This window comes from Pleurodeles waltl, chromosome 3_1 (genome assembly GCF_031143425.1).
Source record: "Pleurodeles waltl isolate 20211129_DDA chromosome 3_1, aPleWal1.hap1.20221129, whole genome shotgun sequence".
Taxonomy (NCBI): Eukaryota; Metazoa; Chordata; class Amphibia; order Caudata; family Salamandridae; genus Pleurodeles; species Pleurodeles waltl.
The window spans coordinates 792370325-792395757 of NC_090440.1; the positions used below are offsets into that span (position 1 = coordinate 792370325).

The following is a 25433-nucleotide window of genomic DNA, read 5'->3' on the forward strand; positions in this document are numbered from 1 at the left end:
TTAATATAAGGTACATTTAGTAAACGTTTTTCATATACTGCTACACAGACATTTTCACAGCCATCCCGATCTCAGAAAGAAATTACATCCATGTAAGTTTTATGTACAAATAACTTCCGTCATTTCGATTCTCATACATCTCCACACTAAAGCCTATTCATTAAGAAGCAAGTTTCAGGTTAGTATAGCAAGTTTCGACATTCCAATGCAGGTCAAGCAGTTAAAAATAATAAAATAATATAGCTTTCTTTGTTAGCATAGGAACACTGCATCATGCAAATGCCAAGCAAAAGTTTTGGTAGAAATTGTTCTACTGAGTACATGCTGTTTGGAATTTGTCAACGTTAGCAAATCTAGCAAGTCAAGCAAATGCGGGTCATGCAGAGTTAAGAAAGGAAAGTGCACTTTTCAAAATGCACCTTTTGGTTAGGCCTAGATTTCACTCATATGTGTAATTCATTTAGAGAATTTTATTTTTAATGAAATCTGTAGCAGTTTCCCCCATCTGATGGTTTGGAACCATCAGAAAAAATCCAATCCACATTTATTGTCAGAGTTCACTTTCATCTTCTTCTTCAGTATTTTTTCTCGTCCCTTATAGATTTTCACTTTCTTTCTGTCTCTCATATTCCTCATACACTTTGTCACTCAATACTGAGGTGCTCTTTACGTAAGGTAAGGTAATGTACTTAATGTACCCCTGTGGGACATGACACCATGCTAATATTTCCTCTCAGAGCACAAGTATAGACTGTCTTCATGCAATGGAAGAAAGCCTGGCAGAGATCAATCGCAGTAAACCATTCAGCTATACATGGAATTTGATAAAAGTATGGTGGCTCGATTCGGTACCACAAGACAACATTGGATTATGCTATCATTCACCTTTCTCCAATCGTGCTCAGTTCTAAATTTTCCATTAGGCTTTCACAATCCCATAATTGGTGAGTTGCAATGGGCTACCAATTATTTATCTCAGAATGCCCTTCTCTAGCATATCCGTGTTCTGGGAAAAACTGCATTGGGATTTACGTTTATTCTGACTGGTTCAATTCTTTTGATGAATCCAATATCCTTTCCTGTGAAATCCCACACTTCTGTATTAACTGTTTCCTTTAAATCTGCAGGCAAATGTTTTGTTGTTAACGTTTGATGGAGCCCTTCTGTCTCTTGTTGGGAAATTTTAGAATCCACATCCTAATCATGTGTCTGGAGTTCGACTCCTTGCGGCGTGCAATAGATAGTACAATTTAACTTGCACAATAAATCTCTCATAAAAGGTTAACAGTATTTGACTTACATACCACAAATGGATGATTCTCTTCAAATGATCCCATTTGTACAGGGACTTCTTTCCAAATTTGATTAGCTATCTGTTTATTTGTAACTCCCACAACATGGATCTCTTTTCCCGAGAGGGGTAGGTCTAGTACTTTCGCTGTTCTCACAGTGGATCGGATAGCTCCTGTGTCAATCAGAAATGGCACTTGGTGGCCATTTACCTCACATTCCACAAATGGTCCACTCTGGTCTACCTTTAAGACTGCAGCAAGCACGCAGTCTACCTCTCCTCTCAGGCACCATTATTGTAACATGCCTGAATCTAACATCTTAATGTTATCAAACATGGGAAACTGCTAGACTGCATTTTGATTTTAAACCTGCATCACGTTAGACTCATGTTTAGCAACGGGTTTTGATTCAGTCTTGCATTGTTTATATTTGACTGAATCACAGGTGCTTGTGGCATGGGTGCCATTTGAGTTTGATTTTGCATTGGTACTTGCATCTGTGGCATAGAAACATTTGGCATCTGCATTTAATTTACTCCCTGCATCTGATTATTGACAGTTCTATGTGGATTGAGCCTATACTTGCATTTTCAATGCCCCGCCCTGTTACACAAATGACAAGGTGTCATTTTCTTCAGCATCACAACATTACTGTACTCAGGTCAGTGGGAGGACCGAGTCTTCTTCCTTGAGACACCATCATTCCTCGCTGTACACCCTGCACTCCTGTTCAAAAACAACCTATTTGCATTCGGAACTGCACCACCATTTCCAGCTAACAGCTGATTCTAAAATCTGCATTGCAGAGATGTAATCTGAGCCAACATAAACCTCTCCTTAATTTTGTGTTCCTACTCTTCACTACAATACTGTGCATACTCAACATCCCATAAAAGACTTTACCAGCCAACAAATCACATTCTGTTGTATGTTCTGACAAATCTCAAGTCTTAAATCAAGCACAAACTGAGTAATGAAGAATCCCTTATGTGTCGGGTCAAGATGTGAGTGTCCTCTATGCTGCTGAAATGCTTTCATCAACCTTTCATAGAATTTGTGAACAGTTTCCTTAACTTCCTGCTGCATTCAATTCAATTTCAAATCATTTACATCCTTAGGTGGAACTCTACCTTTCAAAAAATGTTATCACTTCATTATACTTGGTCATTACCACAGGTGAAGGCACATTTGTGACCGGATCTCTGGCTGGTTCTGCATCTGGCCATTGAACAGCAATCTTGCACTCTGCCCATATATCACTCTGAACAACAATATCCAAACATTTATTTAAATCAACCCACAATACTTTTCTTGTATTGCTTTGGCCCACTCTTCCTGCCTGATGCCACCTTCTTACTGCATCCAAAAGGTCAGTAATGGTCAATGTGCAAGGGCTGCTTCTCAGATGTGCCAACATTGGCTGTGCAAAATGGCCTGCAATGCCCATTGTATTATGTGTCACCCTGGATTCCGAGTTTCAACGATACTTAATGTCCCTGTGTTAATTCACAAATATGCTCAGTGTTGCAGGTGTCCACCTGCAGTATGCCCTAGTCTGCTCTGAGTACCTGTGGTGCAGGTAAAACTGGCCAAAGCTGATTAGCATATGTTCAGGGTGGTTTCTCTAATATGCCGGGGCTGCCCAGTATCTCAGTTACTTAGAAAAGCAAAAAGTGATGGATGGTGTGTTTCAAGAAATCTCAACTACTGGTTAGACCTTTGGGCCTTATTCCAGGCCATGACTTTAGTTTTTGGTCATTTTGCCATGACAAACTGAGACCTACTACATTCTGATAATTTGTGATCTGGCCACAAAAGGGACTGGACAACCTTTATGGGATAACAGACCGCTACAGGTATGTTTCTGTCTTGTTGGTCCTCAATATTCAGATTCACCTTCAGTCCAATAGCACAGCCAACTATGTTACATATGTGTGGCTATGCCCATCGGTAGTGACATTCCATTTTGTGATGGCTTCTAAACATTGATCATGTTTGGCACAGAGCAAATATTTACTGTTAATCATGCAACATTTGCGTAGTGCATGCCACTTGTGGATGGCTTGGGAGTTATGAGGGCGAATGAGTGAGGAGGATAAAAGGGAGCAAGCATGTAGGGGCGACCAAGCTTGTGTTTACACAAAGGAGGTGAGGACTAAGGCAATTTGAAGATCACTGATTTAAGTAATCTTGAAGAATCTTTCAAGGAACACGCGTTTGGTAGGCAATTCTTTGTTTCTAGTTGAGTAGGCTTCTGGAGTTTGAGTGGTGAAAACATATTGTGAATATTGCTACCCCTCCCATGACATTTTTGTGAGAATTCCCACCAGGACTAACATAAAGTGACATGTTCTTAATAAGCCAAGGTGACCAATTTCCAGGCATGTATTGTTTCACTTGAGCAGACAGTTCCATTCTTCATTCTCCGATTGTCTACTCAAAACCGAGATATTTCTGACGTTCACCATCTCATAATTCTTGCCAAATAAGAGGAAGAGAGAGGTAGGACACTTTATAGAGGCGGTAGTGACCCTCCGATTATTCAACAAATACTACCCTTCTTCTGTCACTCTACTAGTGGCCCTTCCTAGGGTTCATTGGTGAATGCGTAAATAGTTCAGTGTAAAGGGTGTCAAACACTCCTCCACAGACTTGTGGCATGCTTCATGCTTGTGGGAAAGCAAAACCACTAGAAGTTGGGGACATCTAAGAAATTACTTTTAGTTGATTATCCCTGTTCAAGAAAATTGTGTAACAATAGGTTTTACAAACAGAAAATAACATGTTTCCAATTCCTCAAATAATTGAAAGAGGTTTTTAATATATTTGTGCTTCTCGGCAGCTGCTTCTAGAAAATGTAGACTGCAGGTCTATTTGTGACAGTTTGTATTCTTTTTCCAGCTATTTCTAATCTTGTCTCCTTTTGTATTTGCAGTGCTCAGGGCTAGGAGCTTCGTTTTGTTACATGCTTTCATATTTGGTTGGAAGACCAGTAGTGTACAAATATTTTACAGAAAGAGCAATGAAATGGTCACAACAGGTAATATTCAAAAATAATAATAACCTGTGTTTTTTCTTGTATTCAGTGGTGATGATGTATTTGTCAATGTGAAAGTGTTCTTCCATTTGTTGATGAGTATTATAGCAGTTTGGGATGCTTACTGGCTTTGCAAATGAGAAGAGCACTTTAGTAATTTTCATTTGTTAATTCCCAAGTTACATGATAGAACGGCATTGCTTATTGCATAGGCAAATAGAACTTGAACATATTAATGCTAAACCTCCAGACATTTAACGTTTTTAATTCCGTGTTTTTCCACCAAATGAAGTCATATCTCTGCATCCGTTGCTTTGTCTTGCAAGTGCCATTGCATCATGCTGCACAGTATTGCTATACTCCTTTTTCCTATTTCACACGACTGAGAAGTGACCACAGAAACCAAAAGCACCCTATGTTTTGAGTTTCTTGCCGAAGTCTTATGTAATCTTCTGTGCTACAGTGTTTTTTTCTCTGGGTAGGCCACTTTGGAGCACGGAGGCAAGAGTACTATTCTCCGCTTGCCTTTCTTGCATGCTGATGGGAAAAAACAATCTGGTTGACTTTCATTCCTTGTCTGCAAAACAGAGTACTTATAAAAAGGGCCATCTGCTTGTATTAAGCACTAGATTAAAAAGTTACATTGGTTTTATGTGCTTTTGTCATATCTCCAAACATTGTTCTGTGGCTGAATTGCCTAAGTGTTTGCCATTGGTATTTGGCTTATGCTTTAATGTTGCCACAACAAAACCTTACAAGCAATGTCAAGTCACATTTATTTGTTTCAGGTAAAACAAGCAATGCAAGTGAGACATAGCATTTGAAAGTTAGGTTTAAAAAGAAATTCTGAAAGAGACATTCAAAATAATTTTATCTTGACTGGATAGATCCAAAATCCCTAAAGCAAATCAAATTGAGTATTAATATATAAAAACAACATGATTATAATAAGTTAATGATTAGTGGTTAGAACCTTAAGGAGAACCAGTTCCCAAGCCAAACAGAAGTTGTCCGTTCAGTAGCATAGCTTTAATGCACCCCCTCCCAAAACCCCCCCAGTGCTATATGCTGTATGTTTTAAAGAGTGGACAAAGAAACTGTCTCCTTCCCTGCAAGGAAGTGGCACATAGAAACATAAAATGTAGCACTGGCTCTTAGCCCTCAGGATGCACAATTGCTAAAACCCGAGCAGGACATGTTGATAGTCCACCTTTTAGTATAGGCCAGAACTGGAGAATTCCCTGTCTAAATCTGTGGTACCGACTCCTTTTTGGCTTCAGGATTAGACAGTCTGTATGCAAGTTTCATGCAAGCTTGGGGCTTTAACACTCAAATACCGTGATATGAAACTGCTCTCTGTTTTTATAAAACGTGGCCAGGGTCACTTACCAGTAATGCCTCTATAAATGCCAGCAACCACATTTGGAGAACTGGCTCTATTGATCTTTTGCCATATCTGTTAGAAAAGCGTAGGACAGCTCCTATATTCTGACTCATAATTACTCTTTCATCAAGATTTGTTCTGCCCAGGTCAGTTTGTCATCGATGCAAATTCCTAATTATTTAAAGTTGTTTCCTTTAGTTCAGTATCACAAATTTAGTATTTTCATTACAGCTGCGATATGTTTTGAACCCTTTTAACAGGTGGTAGATTACCAGCTAAGTACGTGCCAGCAATATCCCGTCATTGGCGAAAAGTAGTAAAGGTAACATATCTTCTCCCATCACTTGCACATCCAAATTCAAGTCTATTAGTTATTTGCTGACTTTGTAAATAGGTTAAATAAAGTTGGGGCTGTTACACAACTTTGCCTGACCAATTCTAGTATTAAATTCAGATATACATTCCCATCTTCGACCATCTCTCACGTTGGCTGTGTTTTTCCAGTATAGTTCTTGTGAGCATCTAGGAGATTTTCTGACAAACCTTTTTCTTTTAATACAACCCATTCTGTCCAATCAAAAGCAGTTTTTGGATCTATCATCAAGACCATATACAGAAGTGGGTTTTTTATTTCTTTTTTTAGTTGCTGTATACTTAGAGTACAAATCGTAATCTCATTACTTGGTCTGTCGTCCCTGCTCCGTTCCTGAAACCTGCTTGAAGATGGGATAGAATCATATTATCTTCAACCTGATTTTGAATGTGGGTTAAGAGCGGTTTAACACTGATTTTTCAGTACCTTCTTGCAAGGAAATTGGGCAATAGCTTGCAGGGTCCGTTAGAGGGCCTTTTCCAGGATGATGGAACTTCTTCTTGCTGACAGATGAAATTGTATGGTATCTTAGGGAGAGGTACCTAGAGTAATACGTTATTGCAGAAGACATCTGTAGGGATTCTGTCAGGTCCTGGCACTTTCAGTATTCTTTGACTAATTATTGCTTTACAGGCATCTTTCTCTGTGAACTCAAGAGTCCATTTAGGGATAACCTCTGTTGCTAGAATCTTGGCTGACACCGCAGTGAAGTAGTCATTGTGCCATGCTTTTCCAGGATGCCTTCCACTGTTAGCCTGCAGTTAGTCATTGACTAGTTATTGCCTTACAGACATCGTTCTCTGTGAACTCAAGAGTCGATTTAGCGATTACCTCTGGTGCTAGAATCTTGGCTGCCATTGCAATGAAGCTGTCATTTGTGCCATGCTTTTCCGGGAAGCCTTCCACTGCTATCCTGCAGTTCAATGCTTTCTGGTACAACAAGTAGAAATATTTAAATCAATTGGCTGGTTGATTCCTGTCTCCAGATTAACTGGAGGTTCCTCGCAACCCCTTCTGACCAATTCCCCAAATTACCTTTTTTCCCCTAATTTGAAGCATCACCCAGGCTTTATACTTTAGCTGCTCCTTTTTGTACTTGATTAGGGGTTTGCAAGCTTGTCTTGAATATTTAAGAAGTTCTTCCCTCCTGCACCCCTCCCTGCACTGCAACCCCACAAACCCTAGATAAAAGAGCCTTTTTTAGTGTCTGCTCAGGCTTTAAGCATTCATCATGAAATCACTAAATGAGGGTCACCCATGGTTTGGTGGTCTGGTTGAAGCACACTGTTTGATACTGTTGGTTGAAATTGAACTTGTTGTGTCTCTTGGCCCTTATTGTTCCTTTATCAAATGTAACGTCCATAATTAGCCCTTGGTATTTTTGTTTCTAGATTTCACTAGCCTCACAGACGCTTTGTTCATGGGATTTATGTTCTCCACTGAGTTTCTTCTGATTTGGCCTAATGGCTAGGTTGTTGAGCTATAAGCGACAGTCTATTTTGGGGGTACACAATTATCACGCAGGTGCAGTTTTGCAGTTGGCAGGTCATAGTCACTTTTGACTCATCATAAAACACTCATATCAATGACAAGGAGCCATGACTCTAGATTAGCAAAATATAGTCTATTAGATTTACACAACATGAAGTATTACTCCACTGGTGTATCAGATTGGGTGCGACCATCAAGTGTATGCAGGGCGCTGGCTGTATCAATCTACTTAGTTTTTGGCCTGGCTTCTTTTTCATGAGGTCAAATAAAAGAGATGCCCCGTGTTGACTCCTCATTGAGAACCTCTTGATCCAGCATCATGGGATATGGTTGATGATAAAATTGCCACAGACAAGTTTTAGTCTAATTTTATCTTTCCTTTCGGTATTCGTCTTTGATCTAGATGCAGTTCTGTCATATAGCAGAGCCATCCTGGAATTGATATTCCCTAGTGGAATTTGAACTTTGAAAATATTGAGCGACCATGTCTTGCCAATTAGCCCTAGGTGTTATATGTTGTTAATGATATTTGCGCTTAATTGTGATGTAAGTAATTAAGAGGCATGTTGAGACTCAAATGGTTAATCCTCCCTTTTTCTGCTTTGGTCGCTGGGATGCTAAGTGTAGTATATCCATCCAGCTCAACTTCTTCCACATCTGAGGTTTCTTGAAAACCATCTATGTAGTGACATTTTGTAAAAGTAGGATAATCTTTATTGTCTTTTTTGGCTATCATCATAGTATTGTGTGAAGCTCAAGGCCCGGTTCAAGAAAAAATATATCCTATGGTTGTCATTTTGGTTGCCCACGTAGTTATGCAGATAGCCACCACAATTGTCACTTTTTTATTAGTAGAGGGGTAGTAATTTTAGGATTTCCTTATTGTAATGATTCTTCCTTCCTGTTACATTGGTAAATTCGTTTTTTTATTTTTTCAAGTTTTGTTGATCTCCGTATTCTAAATAGTCTGTAGTTGGACCAGCAGCTGATCTGTAGGCAGTTTGAATGTGCGTTCTGTAATTTTGGTTTGCTTCTTCCAAGTCACCTAGGATCCTTCCTTGGATAAGGCTTGTACCTTCCTCCATGGATTGTTATTTCCTAGTTTCCTAGTGTATCATGATGGATGGCTCAGAATTGTGTCTGCCAAATTCTGATTTGTCTGTAACATCTCAGTGTGCTCTCTGGCTTCACCAGCTGTAAGTCCCAGGGATCGCAGATAAAATAAATCTTTCAATGAGACGTGATCCTGCCCAGGTAAGGTGTCATGCGGGACCCTAGAGCAATACAGTGGAATGAAGAGTATGGTATGGGTTACCTCTTTGTCCTAGACTCTGAGATTTCCCGGGAATGCTCCATCTTTGTCCGGTTTACCAACATTTTCAAAACTACATCATCTTCTTCAAGAGTAATCCTGGGCTTGTTCAAAGCTCAAATCTTCCTTCCTTGTATTAATGAAAATTCCATTCTCCTATGTATCTGAAGGCCATCTACCATCTAACAACTCAGAGTCCCTGAGCTGAAGTTCATTGGCTAGATAAATTTAATTTGCTGGAAGTGTTCAGCTTTCTGATGTCTTTTACATGATACCCATGTGCGTAGTGGTTTGTGATGATTTAGCATTTGTTATGGGTTTCTGTCATCGTATTGAAGGGGGAAATGTTAAGAAGGATACTATTTGAACCATTTTTTTCTGGGGATTGCCAGTGGCACAGAATAAATCACAGATGGAGTAGCCAATGTAACAATGCATGCACTTTGCCCTCACCCTGTTCTTAAGGGGCCACTAATGAGAGCTGCTTGATTGAGTTAGTGGGATCAGCAAAGAAAGTAATTCTTTGCTCTTGGTGTCTTTTAAGCCAGTATATTCTCCAGGGTTTGTGATCACAAAGATGTTTTCTCTTGGGTCAATATTACAGGCAGTTACACTTCAATTCCCCTGCAGGCCCTTCTGCAAGATGAGATACAATAGCCCAATCTAATTTATATGGGGAGACAATCTTGGGCTGGCACTTCCTGTGGTCTTTTTTGTATCTTTTGTATAGCTGTCACTTGTGCAAGTTTTTTTTTTTTTTTTTTTTGGCTACAGTGTATCTGATGGTAGGCTCCCTATTCGTTGCATTAGCATCTTTCTCCAAGTTTGCCTTTAGTTGTCCATGATTGCATTCTAGAAAGGATTCAGAGTTGGGGATAATATCCGATTCATGTTTACCATTTTTGCTGGTTGCTAATTTATATGAAAATGATTTTTCCGCTTTAAAACATCTCTTGCAGTCTGTCTGTATTGACAGTATAACCTCTGGAACTTCCAGGTTGGCTAGGATTGCTGACCAGTTGCAGTTTCAGAAAAAGTGGGCTGATTTTTCTGTGATTCCCTCACTGCCTCCTCCATCACCTCCATTCTGTTTTTCAGTGGCAGCAATGTATGTTGATATCTCCTTCACTGCTGCTGTTTGGGCATCTAACTTTGCTGTCTGTGTAACCAGGCTCCCAGTAACTATGTCCATGGTCCTGCACATTGTTCTCATAATTGAGAATATGGATTGAGCCTATGTATTTCTGGGATTGTATGATTTTTGCTGGAGTCCAGACCACTCAGCAATGGACTTGTGTTAATGAGGCCATTTAAAGTACTATTTAGGAGACCAGTGGTGGTAACAAGCGATGCTACAAAGGGAAAGTCAAGTATACACCATAACTAGATCACCCTCTTCGATTTGAAACACATCTTCTCCATTAGTTAATCTCTAAGCACATTTACGTTAAGGCAAGAATATACAAGCTAGAATGTAATTCACATCGTCCACTTGTGTGGTAAGCTGGGGACTGCACTGCAGTGAACCAAGCAATCTATTTTCCTCAGAAGGTGCCTGGTGTGTTTCTGAAGTCACTGTCTTATTGATTGCGTGACTAGAAGGGTTAGTCAGCCTGGCATTTCTCATGTTACACTTCAGAGATGTAGTAGTTGGCCTGATGTGGTATTAGGCCTAATGGTTTTACATCCAAAGACTTGTGAAGAAATATTGAACCATTTTTTTAAATAATTTGCTACTCTATTTATCAAATGCGTCTTTGGTTTAGAGGGCAGGCCTGCACCAATGCTAACTTTTCACCTTCGAAAGAGTGCGGTAACCCTTGGCATGCCACCTAATTCCATACCCACGGTCAACCAAGTCCAGCCTTCTCTCCCATGACCACCATAACTCCACTGGCTGTCCGGCCAGCTGGTGATAGCAGCCGTCTGTGGGTTCCCCAGCACAGTGGTTGCAGCCGGCCAAAGCTTTGCAATTCGTAAACCAGACTAGGCGGCTACATCGAAAGGGTGGAAGTAATGTCAAAATGGCTTGACTACTCTCAATAGATAGGTTTTCAGGGAGGGCAGGAGTGCCCATGGCCAATTCCACGGCCATTAGCAGTAGACCGTGACTGCATCGACTGCAACATCAATGTGCCAGCAACACTTTCACACAACTCAACACAGCAGCCTTTTCTTTCTGTTACATTGTAGCTGCTAAGAAGAGGGAGGCTGGATGAGCGCCCTGCGTGCATTGGTCTCACGTCCCTCACTCTGCTCAAGCACTCGGGTTGGTGGTTTCACATCTGTAACACCCTGCTGAAGGGCAGGACTTTAGTGTCGCTGCTCACATGGGAGATATAACTGTGGAGAGGCATGGACATACTCATTAAGTTGTTGGGCAGTGACTCCCAGTCAGCAGGCCCTGGTGAGTCTGCACAGGGCAAGTAGTACGTAAGGACATGTGCCGCATCTGGCTGTTTGGTAAGCATCTGCTCAGATACTTCATCTATGCCCTGTTCATGGACTGCAGTACAGAAACTGGTTCCTCCTATCATGTGAGGTTCTATGATTGGAGTTGTTAAACTTTGGCACATCCATCTGAGTGCAACTGATTCATATATCAGCATTGCCCTATTTCTAAACCCACTTTTGGGCATGGTTGCTTTAATTAACTAGAAATCACTTGGGTCGTAGTATCTGTATTATCGCTTGGATTTAAGATACCTGTAGCGCGCTTTGTTTAAACTTCAGGATCTTGGTAGTGCTTCTTTTCTCCTACTGTTAGTGGCGACCAGGTTCTGGTCAAGGAAGGTCTCCTAGTCTGACCATTTTCTGTTTGCCCTGGGGAGATAAGCTCTAGCATGTTGACTTAGGTTCTCAGTCCAAGAATCTTGGCAGGTGAGAGATCAGGTTTTATTGCTCAGGCTATAAACCCTGAGGTCCATTGACCTCTGTGAGAGATTTCCAAGTGGTGTAGTTGGAGGGAATTTACTGTGAAGGTCTTTCTCTGGTCTTTTCCATTCATTTAGTCATTGAGGAATAGTGCAAGTATGAGGCCATGACCAGCACCAAAGAACTTTGCGCACAGCTGATGGCCATGCCCATTGATCTGTTAGGGCATTCAAAGCCAACTATCCACATCTGAAGACCATACTTGGTGGGCCCTAGAGGGTGGGGTGTTGACTGCAAGGCCTAGCTGCAGGGCCCAGCCTAATGTTAGGCCTTGCAAACGGAGCAAGCTGTCCATGGAAAACAGCTGTGCCTGTTGATCTGTTTGGGTATGGACATTGATCACTCATCTGGCCGAAGGTAGGCCTTTTTTGTTTAGTAAGAGAAAATATTAAAATGACAGTTACATGGTCATGGGTCTGTAAATAGGCTTTGGTGCTCTGGAGTAAAACCTGTTGTTTCTGGTTACTTGCGTGGTACTTATTTTTTCCCCGAATGCCTTTTTAAGGTGCTATTTCCAAATAATTGTGTTGCCAAACAGCATGAAATAGTAGATGTTATTCACTGAATCAAGATAGGTTTCTTTAGAGGGCGTTGAAGCCTCAGTGTTTCAAAGTCAGCAGCTGCTACTACATGGACCTTTCTAGGTAGGTTGTTCTATATTAACATTTTGTTCCTCTTTTAGTTCCAGGAGCTCTTGTTGGTTACAAGGTCACTTCACCATCAATGCACTGAGCGATTTTAATAGAAACCCAAGTTTGACCCATTGGCTTTGCCAAACTTAGTTTCAATAAAGCGCTGGCATAAGGAAGCCCATTTAAATTCCTTCAAGTGTATAGCAAAGCCCCAGAGGAAGAGGGAGGTTTCGTTTGGTGTACACTTACTAGCCAACAGCAGAATACATATTCTTTCTGGAGACAAAATAGTTTATCAGTCTGATAACTTGCCTTTTTTTTATTTATTTTAATTTTTACTTTTAACTAAACATTCTATCCTAACCAATAATTGCACCACAGAGTGGTGTATATTAATATGTACATATATTATTACAGAACACTTCTACAGAACAAAACTTTGTGCTTACGGTACTCCCTATCCAGTTTTCTAAATACATTTTGTTATTTGCTGCCTACACACCCATGCCCTCTTTACTAGGATTCATTTCTACAATATTTTTAACTTTCTGTTCACTCACCAATTATTATGTTATGGGTACAACAGACTATGGCTAATTATCTGTGTTTTTTTTATTCTTGCAGGTTGATAGACACAGAGACCATCTTATTAACTACGTCATATTTTTGAGGATAACACCTTTCCTTCCGAACTGGTTTATCAATATAACCTCTCCTGTAATAAATGTTCCATTGAAAGTGTTTTTCTGGGGAACGTTTCTAGGTAAGATATTTTCATACTTTGAGGACCATGATTTCAAATCGAAGGGAGATACCACCTTCTGGCCAGGTTATGCATTTGCTTAATTTTTTTTTATGTCAAACAAAATGAAACTTGAAGTTCTTGAGGAACAATAGGAAGTCTTTGAACTCTGGATGGCTAGCTGACAGGTCCTTATACTGTGGTTTAGGTTCGAGGGATCGCTTTGCAACCATTAATTGGGACATACTGACCTATTAAACGCATTTTAGTTACAACATCCATTGCTGTATTGAAAGTCCCTCATTAGAAAGGATTTCATTTAGGACATTTATCTCAGTGGCTCACTGCTAAATTTGAGTCCATATTTTCTCTCTGGACAGTGTTGGAGATTTGATGCTATTCTAAAACTTTTAATCATACTCTTGCTATGTTTAGTAACCATGAGTGCTACCTGTTCTCTATTACAGCTGTTTGCCACAGCGGGTGGGTTGAACTTACATTTTGCCTAGAGGTGGGCAAGCCACAAAATTCATGAGGAGAGCAAAGCCATGAGTCTGGCTTCACCTGAGGAGACAGGAACTTTCAATGGTCTTGCAATCCAAAGACCCACCATGTGATTTGTGCTGTAGATGGCATGTAGAGCTAGGACCAGAGGCTTTAAAAAATGTTAAATAGTTTTTACATTTGTTAGTAATTCAGTGTATGCAAAAGATTACAATACTGCATCAAATGGCCGTTAATAAATGTAATCATTTATATATATATATATATATATATATATATATATATATATATATATATATATATATAAAAAAAAATAAGAATGCTTTGAGTTCTCATGAATCCAAGTTCATGACTGTCTCCATACACCTGTAGTAACATATAGTGTATTAAACCACGCATGGATTATGCAGCATAATTAAAAACATACCTACTCTTTCCAAACATTCGCAGTCAGGAAAAAATTGTTTCAATGTTGTTAAATGGTTTAGCACCATAGCCTGCTAAACCCAGCAGTGCTGAAACCTCCACCCTGCTGGCTAGATGCCCCAGCAATTAGAGGCCCAGAATCTTTCCGCCCACCACGACCTTTAAAATGAATGCTTTTGAGGCCACATCGCCTCTCCCTATTTCTACCTTACTTCACTGTTTGTTTTTTTTTTTTTAGTTTAAAATGGTAATTCTAAAATTACATTTTCACCTAGCTTAAGCATCACTCCAACCTTTGTTAGAATCAGAAAGCATAGCCAACAAAATTACTGTTCATGTGCAATTGAGCTCTGGGGTCGAAAAATCTGACAGATGCCAGCAAATTTGAACCTCGGAGACCAAGATTTTTAGAGAAACTGCTGCTAGGGATATGCATGCCAATGCTGCAGGGTAAGGTGAGGTTACTTACCTAATGCATGGCAATGTGCACTTCGCAAGATGTTTCTGTTGCACTGGTATGGTGAACCTAATTGGTGTGAAATTCAAGGAGATGTTTAAGTCGTTGGGTTAGGAGGGAAAATGAGATCACCAACTGTTAAAGCATGACATTCTCTAGTTGAAATTGCTGCTAGAAATTGTAAGCTCGGCAATTGTTTTTTCAAGTTCTTGTGAATATCGTATTTCAGTTCATTCTAGAACAGTGGTTCTTACCCTGTGGTCTGGGGACCCGCTGGGGTCTACTCAGCATACTCAGATCCTCTACGACTCCTCAGAAAACTAATATTAATGGGTTAATAAAATGTATGTAAATAAAGAAGCAAAATTAACAATGTTAAACTTTCTGTAAATGTTAGGAATTTGAATTTGGGGGCTAGAAATTAAGTTAGAATCCTCTGATTGGTGGGAGCAGTGCAAGTGCATCAAACAGAATATTGTTTGGAGGACGACTGCCTTCAGTTGAAGTTAGAAGAGTACCAACACAAAATTAAATGTTTTTAACTTTTTTTTAATATTTGTGTTTATTTGTGTATTTCTTTGAAGTCTTCTTTTTGTTTTTTTGTGTATTGTTTTTGCGTTTCAGTTGACCGAAAAGGCTTACTTAGGCTGGGGGTCCTGAGATTCCAGTAATGATTCAGTGGAGTACAGCTTCGTGATTAAGTTGGGGTCCACAGAAGTCAAAGTTTAAAAACCGACTGTTCTAGAATAATGTTTGTCAGTTCGATATGTCATGTTCGATGGCATCTGTCGCTGTAGATACACATGTTCTGCATAGCTCGCCATCTGGTGTTGGGTCGGAGTGTTACAAGTTGCTTTTCTTCGAAGAAGTCTTTCGAGTCACGGGACCGAGTGACTCCTCCTTCTGTCTCCATTGCGCATGGGCGTCGACTCCATCTTCGATTGTTTTTTTTCCGCCATCGGGTTCGGACGTGTTCCTGTCGCTCCGAGTTTCGGAACGGAAAGTTAGTAAATTTCAGAAGATTTTCGTCGGTATTGTTGCGTTCGGGATCGGCGTAGTTAGATTCAACACCGCATCGAAGATCGACGCGCTCCGGTGCCCTTCGGGGTACTTTTCGATCCCCCGTCGGGGCCTGGTCGGCCCGACCGCGTGTCTAACACCGCCGATGGAACGGACCCCGTTCCGTTTTTGTCCCAAATGCCACAACAAATACCCGTATACAGACCAACATTTGGTCTGTAACCTGTGCCTCTCACCTGAGCACAGTGAGGAGACTTGCGAAGCCTGTCGCGCGTTCCGGTCCCGAAAGACACTCCGTGACCGTCGAGCCAGGAGACTTCAGATGGCGTCCACGCCGACAGCGCACTGAGAGTTCGAGGAACAAGAGGAAGAAGAAACCTTTTCGATCCACGAATCGGACTCCGAGGAATTCGACGATCAAAGAACCGTGAGTAAGACGTCGAAAACAACACATAAGAAAAGTGACAAGGCCCAGGGGACGCCACTGCCACCAGGCCATGGCTCCACCCATAAACTCGGTGACCGACCATCGGCACCGAAAAAGGCCCACACAGTGCCGAGATCGTCCGACTCCGGTCGAGACACCGGCACGCAGCCTTCTCGGGATCGAGAAAGTGCTGGAGAGAAGCAACGACACCGAGATAGCGGTGTAGAAACGGCTCGACGCCGAGACAGCGACACCGACGAAGATCGACGCCAAGAGGTTTCGACTCTAAAAAAGAAAAAAGCCACCTCGGAGCCGAAAAAAGATACAGGCAGGGTTTCGGTGCCGAAACAACCCGTAACCGACCCAGGTCCAGGCTCTTATACAGAGGAGCAATCACTGTCCTCTCAGATGCGAAAGCATAGGTTTGAGGAAGAGCTGCAATCCACCGAAGTGGACCATACGCAAAAACGTATTTTCATACAGCAGGGAACAGGAAAAATAAGTACCCTTCCCCCTATTAGGAGAAAAAGGAGACTGGAGTTTCAAACAGACCAGGCGCCACAAACAAAGATGGTGAAAAAGGTGACTCCGCCACCCTCTCCTCCACCTGTAATTAACGTCTCACTGACGCAAACTCCGTCACATTCCCCGGCTCACACCACCATGAGCCAAGGTGACCAGGATCAAGACGCTTGGGACTTATATGACGCCCCAGTGTCGGACAACAGTCCGGAGGCATATCCAACAAAGCCCTCACCACCTGAAGACAGCACAGCATATTCTCAAGTGGTGGCTAGAGCAGCACAATTCCACAACGTAAACCTCCACTCAGAACAAGTCGAGGATGACTTTTTATTCAACACCCTCTCCTCCACCCACAGCTCCTACCAAAGCCTGCCTATGCTGCCAGGTATGCTTCGGCACGCAAAGGAAATCTTCAAGGAGCCGGTCAAAAGTAGGGCAATAACGCCAAGGGTGGAAAAGAAATATAAAGCACCTCCTACAGACCCTGTTTTCATCACCACACAGCTGCCACCAGATTCCGTCGTAGTGGGAGCAGCTCGGAAGAGAGCCAACTCCCACACATCTGGGGATGCACCACCCCCAGATAAAGAGAGCTGCAAGTTCGATGCAGCTGGGAAAAGAGTCGCAGTACAAGCTGCAAACCAGTGGCGCATCGCTAACTCTCAAGCACTACTTGCGCGCTATGACAGAGCCCATTGGGATGAGATGCAACACCTCATCGAGCATCTACCCAAGGAACTTCAAAAAAGGGCAAAGCAGGTGGTTGAGGAAGGACAGAACATATCAAATTACCAGATACGATCTTCTATGGACGCAGCAGACACAGCTGCAAGAACAATTAATACATCTGTGACCATTAGAAGGCACGCATGGCTAAGAACGTCTGGGTTCAAACCAGAGATACAGCAGGCAGTGCTCAATATGCCATTCAACGAAAAACAACTGTTCGGACCAGAAGTGGACACGGCAATCGAAAAACTTAAAAAAGACACTGACACTGCTAAAGCCATGGGCGCACTCTACTCCCCGCAGAGCAGAGGAACCTACAGCACCTTCCGCAAGACACCCTTTAGAGGGGGGTTTCGGGGTCAGGCCACACAAGCCAGCACCTCGCAGGCAACACCGTCCAGCTACCAGGGACAGTACAGGGGAGGCTTTCGGGGCCAATACAGAGGAGGGCAATTCCCTAGGAATAGAGGAAAATTTCAAAGCCCCAAAACCCTACAGCCAAGCAGTGACTCAGATGTCACTCACCCCCTCCACACAACACCAGTGGGGGGAAGAATAGGTCATTATTACAAAGCATGGGAGGAAATAACTACAGACACTTGGGTCTTAGCAATTATCCAACATGGTTATTGCATAGAATTCCTACAATTCCCTCCAAACATACCACCAAAAGCACAGAAATTGTCAAAACAACATTCCGACCTTCTGGAAATAGAAGTTCAAGCACTATTGCAAAAGAATGCAATCAAATTAGTACCAAACACACAAACAAACACAGGAGTCTATTCACTGTACTTCTTAATACCAAAAAAGGACAAAACACTGAGACCAATCCTAGACCTCAGAATACTAAACACCTACATCAAATCAGACCACTTTCACATGGTCACGCTACAAGAGGTGTTACCATTGCTAAAACTACAGGACTACATGACAACCTTAGACCTCAAAGATGCGTATTTCCATATACCAATACATCCATCTCACAGAAAATACCTACGGTTCGTATTCAAAGGAATACATTACCAATTCAAAGTATTGCCTTTTGGTTTAACAACCGCACCAAGAGTCTTTACAAAATGTCTAGCAGTAGTGGCTGCACACATCAGAAGGCAGCAAATACCTGTATTCCCGTATCTAGACGATTGGCTAATCAAAACCAATTCACTAACAAAGTGCTTACAACACACAAATCAAATCATACAAACCCTCTACAAACTAGGTTTCACCGTCAACTTTGCAAAATCCAACATTTTGCCGTGCAAAGTACAACAATACCTGGGAGCCATAATAGACACAACAAAAGGAGTAGCCACTCCAAGTCCACAAAGAATTCAAAATTTCAACAAGATCATACAACGCATGTATCCAACACAAACGATACAAGCAAAGATGATATTACAACTCCTAGGCATGATGTCTTCATGCATAGCCATTGTCCCGGACGCAAGACTACACATGAGGCCCTTACAACAGTGCCTAGCATCACAATGGTCACAAGCACAGGGTCACCTTCTAGATCTGGTGTTGATAGACCGCCAAACTTACCTCTCGCTTCTATGGTGGAACAGTATAAATTTAAACAAAGGGCGGCCATTCCAAGACCCAGTGCCACAATACGTAATAACAACAGATGCTTCCATGACAGGGTGGGGAGCACACCTCGATCAACACAGCATACAAGGACAATGGAACGTACATCAAACAAAACTGCATATAAATCACCTAGAAATGCTAGCAGTTTTTCACGCATTACAGGCTTTCCAACCAATTATAACTCACAAATACATTCTTGTCAAAACAGACAACATGACAACTATGTATTATCTAAACAAACAGGGGGGGACACACTCAACGCAGTTGAGTCTTCTAGCACAGAAAATATGGCGATGGGCAATTCACAACCACATTCGCCTAATAGTGCAGTTTATTCCAGGTATCCAGAATCAACTTGCAGACAATCTCTCTCGAGATCACCAACAAGTCCACGAATGGGAAATTCACCCCCAAGTTCTAAACACTTACTTCAGACTCTGGGGAACACCTCAAATAGACTTGTTTGCAACAAGAGAGAACGCAAAATGCCAAAACTTCGCATCCAGATACCCACACAGGCAGTCCCAAGGCAATGCCCTATGGATGAACTGGTCAGGGATATTTGCCTACGCTTTTCCTCCTCTCCCTCTCCTTCCTTATCTGGTAAACAAATTGAGTCAAAACAAACTCAAACTCATTTTAATAGCACCAACTTGGGCAAGGCAACCCTGGTACACAACACTGCTAGACCTATCCGTAGTACCCCACATCAAATTGCCCAACAGGCCGGATCTGTTAACACAACACAACCAACAGATCAGACATCCAGATCCAGCATCGCTGAATCTAGCAGTCTGGCTCCTGAAATCCTAGAATTCGGACACTTACAACTTACCCAAGAATATATGGAAGTCATAAAGCAAGCCAGAAGGCCGTCCACTAGGCACTGCTATGCAAGTAAATGGAAGAGGTTTGTCTGCTACTGCCATCATAATCAGATCCAACCTATACACGCAACTCCAAAGGATGTAGTGGGTTACTTGCTTCACTTACAAAAATCTAGCCTAGCCTTCTCTTCCATTAAAATACACCTTGCGGCAATATCTGCATACCTGCAGACTACCTATTCAACTTCCCTATATAGGATACCAGTCATTGAAGCATTCATGGAAGGGCTTAAAAGAATTATACCACCAAGTACACCACCTGTTCCTTCATGGAACTTAAATGTTGTCTTAACAAGACTCATGGGTCCACCTTTTGAACCCATGCACTCTTGCGAAATACAGTTCCTAACCTGGAAGGTTGCATTTCTCATCGCCATTACATCTCTAAGAAGAGTAAGCGAAATTCAGGCGTTTACAATACAAGAACCTTTTATACAACTACACAAAAATAAAGTCGTCCTAAGGACTAATCCTACATTTTTACCAAAGGTTATTTCACCGTTCCACCTAAATCAAACAGTGGAACTACCAGTGTTCTTTCCACAGCCAGATTCCGTAGCTGAGAGGGCACTACATACATTAGATGTCAAAAGAGCATTAATGTACTACATTGACAGAACGAAAAACATCAGAAAGACTAAACAACTATTTATTGCATTCCAAAAACCTCATGCAGGAAACCCAATATCAAAACAAGGTATAGCCAGATGGATAGTTAAATGCATCCAAATCTGCTACCTTAAAGCAAAACGACAACTGCCCATTACACCAAGGGCACACTCAACCAGAAAAAAAGGTGCTACCATGGCCTTTCTAGGAAACATCCCAATGCAAGAAATATGTAAGACAGCCACATGGTCTACGCCACACACGTTCACCAAGCACTACTGTGTAGACGTGCTATCCGCACAGCAAGCCACAGTAGGTCAAGCCGTGTTAAGAACGTTATTTCAAACCACTTCCATTCCTACAGGCTGAACCACCGCTTTTGGGGAGATAACTGCTTACTAGTCTATGCAGAACATGTGTATCTACAGCGACAGATGCCATCGAACTGAAAATGTCACTTACCCAGTGTACATCTGTCCGTGGCATCAGTCGCTGGAGATTCACATGTGCCCACCCACCTCCCCGGGAGCCTGTAGCAATTCGGAAGTTAGCTTCAACTTTGTATATTTGTATATATTTTATTTTAGCCTTAAATAGGTACATACTTAGTCACTCCATTGCATGGGCACTATTACTACAACACAACTCCTACCTCACCCTCTGCGGGGAAAACAATCGAAGATGGAGTCGACGCCCATGCGCAATGGAGACAGAAGGAGGAGTCACTCGGTCCCGTGACTCGAAAGACTTCTTCGAAGAAAAACAACTTGTAACACTCAGACCCAACACCAGATGGCGAGCTATGCAGAACATGTGAATCTCCACCGACTGATGCCACGAACAGATGTACACTGGGTAAGTGACATTTTCATTCTGTCTGTTTAATGCGTTTGAGGATGTTTTGATGAAGGTGCTGTGTCGATTTTTCCCCTGTTGTAGGTGTTGCACCTCCATCGTTTATAGCAATTAAAGCAGGAACAACGCTATTTCAGCTCACAACAGCCGGAGAAGCTGTTTCATGGAACTCCGTCATTGTTCTGGTTATTTTAGCGGTGCTGTCTATTTTACCAGCTGTCTTCCAGAAGAAATTGAAGCAGAAGTTTGACTAACGCTACATTTTCTGGTTCTCCATTGATCAATTCTGCTCTCTGATATCCCTTCATCTTCACCGGCTTCACCAGTTCAAAAAATAATGAAGATACTGTAAATCTTTACCTGCTAATTAGAAATGTTTGTATTTATTTGATGGGCGTTTTCACAGCCTATTCATTAGACAAATATATTTTAATTAAGTGTTATAATTTGCTGCATAGACGTCAAACTATCATATAGTTTGCTAGTTAAATGTGGAGGATTGAATACAAATCGGATGTGAATATTTGAAAGAAGGAAGAAATCGTATGCTGAAATATATTTCAGTACGCCCTGTATATATTTTAATTTATAGCGGAGTTCAGTATATAAGCGGACCTCTGTGCCATATGTGCTTAGGTAGTACAAAGACTGAGTAAAAATGCATGGTGCAGAATAGTGTTCACAGTACGAGATGGGATTGTGCAAAATTTTCTCAGGTTAACATATGAACATTCACATTTCATCATACACGTCCAGTGGCTAACATGGGATTGCAATTGAGTATGTTTGTTTCCAGGCCACTTTGAAACTTGAGTTATGTGCATCAGAGTACAAATGATCTCTGGTTTGAATTGTGCAAGAGCTGGAATTTCAGCAGAAATGGTAAAGAAGTTAAATTCTCATGCCGTAAAGAGTCAGTAGTCTGTTTTTCTGGTATTCTGTCACGAAAACTCTTCTAAACGTAACCGTAGACCCTGGAACAAGTAACTGTGACCTGGTTGTGTTTACTGTGTCTTCGGTTCAACTTTATTTTAGAATAATTCCTCAGTCAGTAGCAGCACTTACAGAAAGTAAGGATAAATAAACACAGCTTGGTTTAAGATAGAAAAAGGAAAATTGTGCCTAAGTGCTTATCCTGTGTGTGCTTCCTCTCGTTTTACATTTGTTATTTATTTCTCTACGTGCCTGTATGATCTAAAATGCCTGCATCTTTTCATTGTAGTTTTTACAAGCACATACTTTTTCTTTTCAGTTCTTAGCCACAACTTTACATAAGTTCACAAACGTGTTATGAGGTGCTTTGTCCAGACTGTGTGAAAAGAAAGCATTTGAAACGTACTGTTGTAAAATATTGTTTCCAGGCACTATTGCAAAATGAATTTAGTTTTGTCATTTGTGTATTTCTTTTACGTGTTTTTTTTTTTTTTTTTTTTTAAACAAATGCGTCTTCAATAGGTATATTTTGGGTAAGATGGAGTCTGAAGGGTATGGCAGATTTAGACCTTGTTGGTGAAAGGTGCCAAACAAGAACAATTAGTTGATCTAAGAATAGGAAATTGAGCTTTCAGTCCTCATATAAACGTTTGTTACCGTTTGCCAGGTAGTTTTATGAGTGGACCAAGAAGATGATAATCTTCCATGATGAATAAGAATTACTCTGATACATCTGTGCAGGCACACAATGGTGCATAAGCAAGTTTTTGTAATCTTCCATCAAGTGCTCTTTATTTGCCTTGCTTTAAGATCTTTTAGCCAATCCATTTTTTTCTCCAGCATAATCGCCTGGAAAACCCCAGGGCTTATGTAATGACATAGAAGCTCAGAGTTTCCTCAATCTTTTTGTATATGGAACAATTCTAATGCAGTGTCAAAGTGTGAAAAAGTCAAACCACTAAGTAGCTTGGTGTGATTCCGATGGAGAGTTATCAAGTTTGAAAATTTAAAGTAATATAGTAGCTGTCACTATCTTATAATCCTTTTGAACAAGCTTCATGTAGACAAGTATAAATAGGCGGTGTAGTTGAGCCCACAGTGTATCCAGGACCTGTGCAGAGTTAACCAGCTGTTACAGCACCTAGGCCCAGTGTGTGTCCCACTGGCAAGAAGTTAGCTAGAAGCTCTTGAAGGATGGAAAATAAAAAAATTATTTACTGGAAGAATTCTTACAAGAACTTGTTTGTCACATTACTTGCTTGCAAGGTTTTATGACCATATTTTTAGTTTCACTTGAACTTGGGGGTATTAGCGTGGCTGCACCCTCTCTTGTTTTAGCACCTTTAGCATCTTTAGATACTGTGAAATACTTTGGGAGATTGTTTGCCCTGACCGAACTCTGACCACCTGTATTTTTTATGAATGAGAATTACCCTATAAAAACAGGTGTACAGGAGGACGGTTTCAGTATTAGTGGAAGCCTGCAAATATTCATAGCATAATGTTAAAACCACATCAGATATGCTGTCTACTTACTTCAGTTTGTTTTATGTAACAGTCGTGACCATAAAATTGTCAAAAAATTGCTCGGTCCTAGAGACTTAAGTCAAGCGGCAAATTCTCATTCTTACCACAGTTAATTGGATAAACCTGTCTCCGTGACAGTCACTGACCGGTTTTGGGGGCTAGATCCTATCAATGGTAGTGTCTTGAGCGCTCCAGGAAGGAGCCTGGCCATGGGAGTAGGATTTGGGCAGGTAGGCAGAAGCCTGTAGTTGTGAAAGCACGTGTAAACTCCTGAAGAGATAGCCCTGCAACTTTCAAATCTACTTATGTTGGTCACAGAATTCAAAGTCCTGTTAGAACTACTTTTCTGCATCATTATTATTTGACACAATTATCTTGTGGGTGTGCAAGACCTTTGTAGGTTTGTTTTTATTGTTAGTCTGGCAAGTAGAGTGGATCTGCCTACTGGCTCTCCTCGGAGTCCAAGATTTCTCCACATTTGTGGTCATTCGGAAAAATGACCTGTGAAAGAATCACAGTTGAGGCAACTCACATAACTGGTAAAAATGTCAAAGTACACCTTCGTCCTGCCTTGTAATGCTGACACTGTAGAGCTCCCACCTGAGGGCATTATAGTGAGTTTCCAATGTCTAAGAAGCATAGGCAGTTAGACTACTTCTCCTTTTAGTCTTAAAGTAAAGTTTCAGTCTTAAGGTATAGTAGGAAGTCAGTGCTTTCATCTTGTCCGGTGTCACCACTACCAGACAAAACCTATAATAACAGGAGGTTTCACAGCCATTCTTCTTGCTTAAGTAATGTAGCCCAATTGATGCTGACATGTGCTGGCAACTTTCTTGATTAAGGCGCTCGAGGTGAACAGGACCAATGTGTTGGCTGACACTCTTCAGAGAGACCTGCAAACTCTTTAGCTTAAGCAGTCTTTTCAAGAGCAGAACAAGCAAACTCCTTAAGCTCTACAGGCCTGTGGCATCAGAAAGGAGATTCCATATGGTGCTCATTTGAGCATTGGTGTATAGCGTTTCTGTGTGCCTGTTGAATCTGTGCACACCTGTGACTGAAAATTTGTCTAAGTGGCATGTGGTTTCTAAGTTTACAGTACAAAGCATGTCCAAATAGGATGTAGTTCACTGGTGGATAGTTTATTTGGCAACCCTACAAGGAAGGCTGTCTGTGCACCCTTGTGGCTTAGCCCCCTTACTCAACATTGTTTTCAGCTATTGTAAATAGGATGGGGACTGTGCCATCTTATTTAATGTCAGTAATAGGTGGGCACCTGTTCTTATGAATCAGAATTTCACTTACCAGGACTGTTTTTGAATTGTGACGGTGTGACTTTGGACTAAGATTCACGCTCGAGGTGGGAATTGTTGCATATATGGAATAAAATCTCATTTGTTCGCTGCAAAAAAGAAAACCAAGATAGATGTAGGACACAGGGGTTTGTGAAGAATTTAGGACATCTGATAATTCATGTTTGACTTGACAACTCTCCTTTGGTGTTGATACGAGTTAAACTGCTTAAGCTTTCACTTGATGCCAGATTATTTTCAATATAAAGTAACTCTTAAGAGTCAAACACCCCGTGTCTTGCATACATGTAGCCATTTACCACACGCAGCCTCTCATGACTCCCACATTATCAATTTGTTCTCCGTGAAGTTCACTGACGTAAAAAGTGCACATGCCTTGCTTTCAAACTGTACTACTGTCCCAAGCTTTTGGTTGCCGGACTTTTAATTCT

The 25433-nt window shown here is 41.3% G+C and overlaps 1 protein-coding gene across 1 annotated transcript in view; it reads left to right on the forward strand.

Annotated features, from left to right (window-relative positions):
• TMEM41B (transmembrane protein 41B) overlaps positions 1-25095 on the forward strand; it is an 85838-nt gene extending 60743 nt beyond the window's left edge. Inside the window, exons 5-7 of the mRNA XM_069223635.1 lie at positions 4228-4332; positions 13080-13218; positions 21317-25095. Of these exons, the coding sequence (XP_069079736.1) occupies positions 4228-4332; positions 13080-13218; positions 21317-21486 (414 nt within the window). The 3' untranslated portion in view covers positions 21487-25095. The remainder of the gene's footprint in view (positions 1-4227; positions 4333-13079; positions 13219-21316) is intronic.
• The last annotated feature ends 338 nt before the right edge of the window (positions 25096-25433 follow it).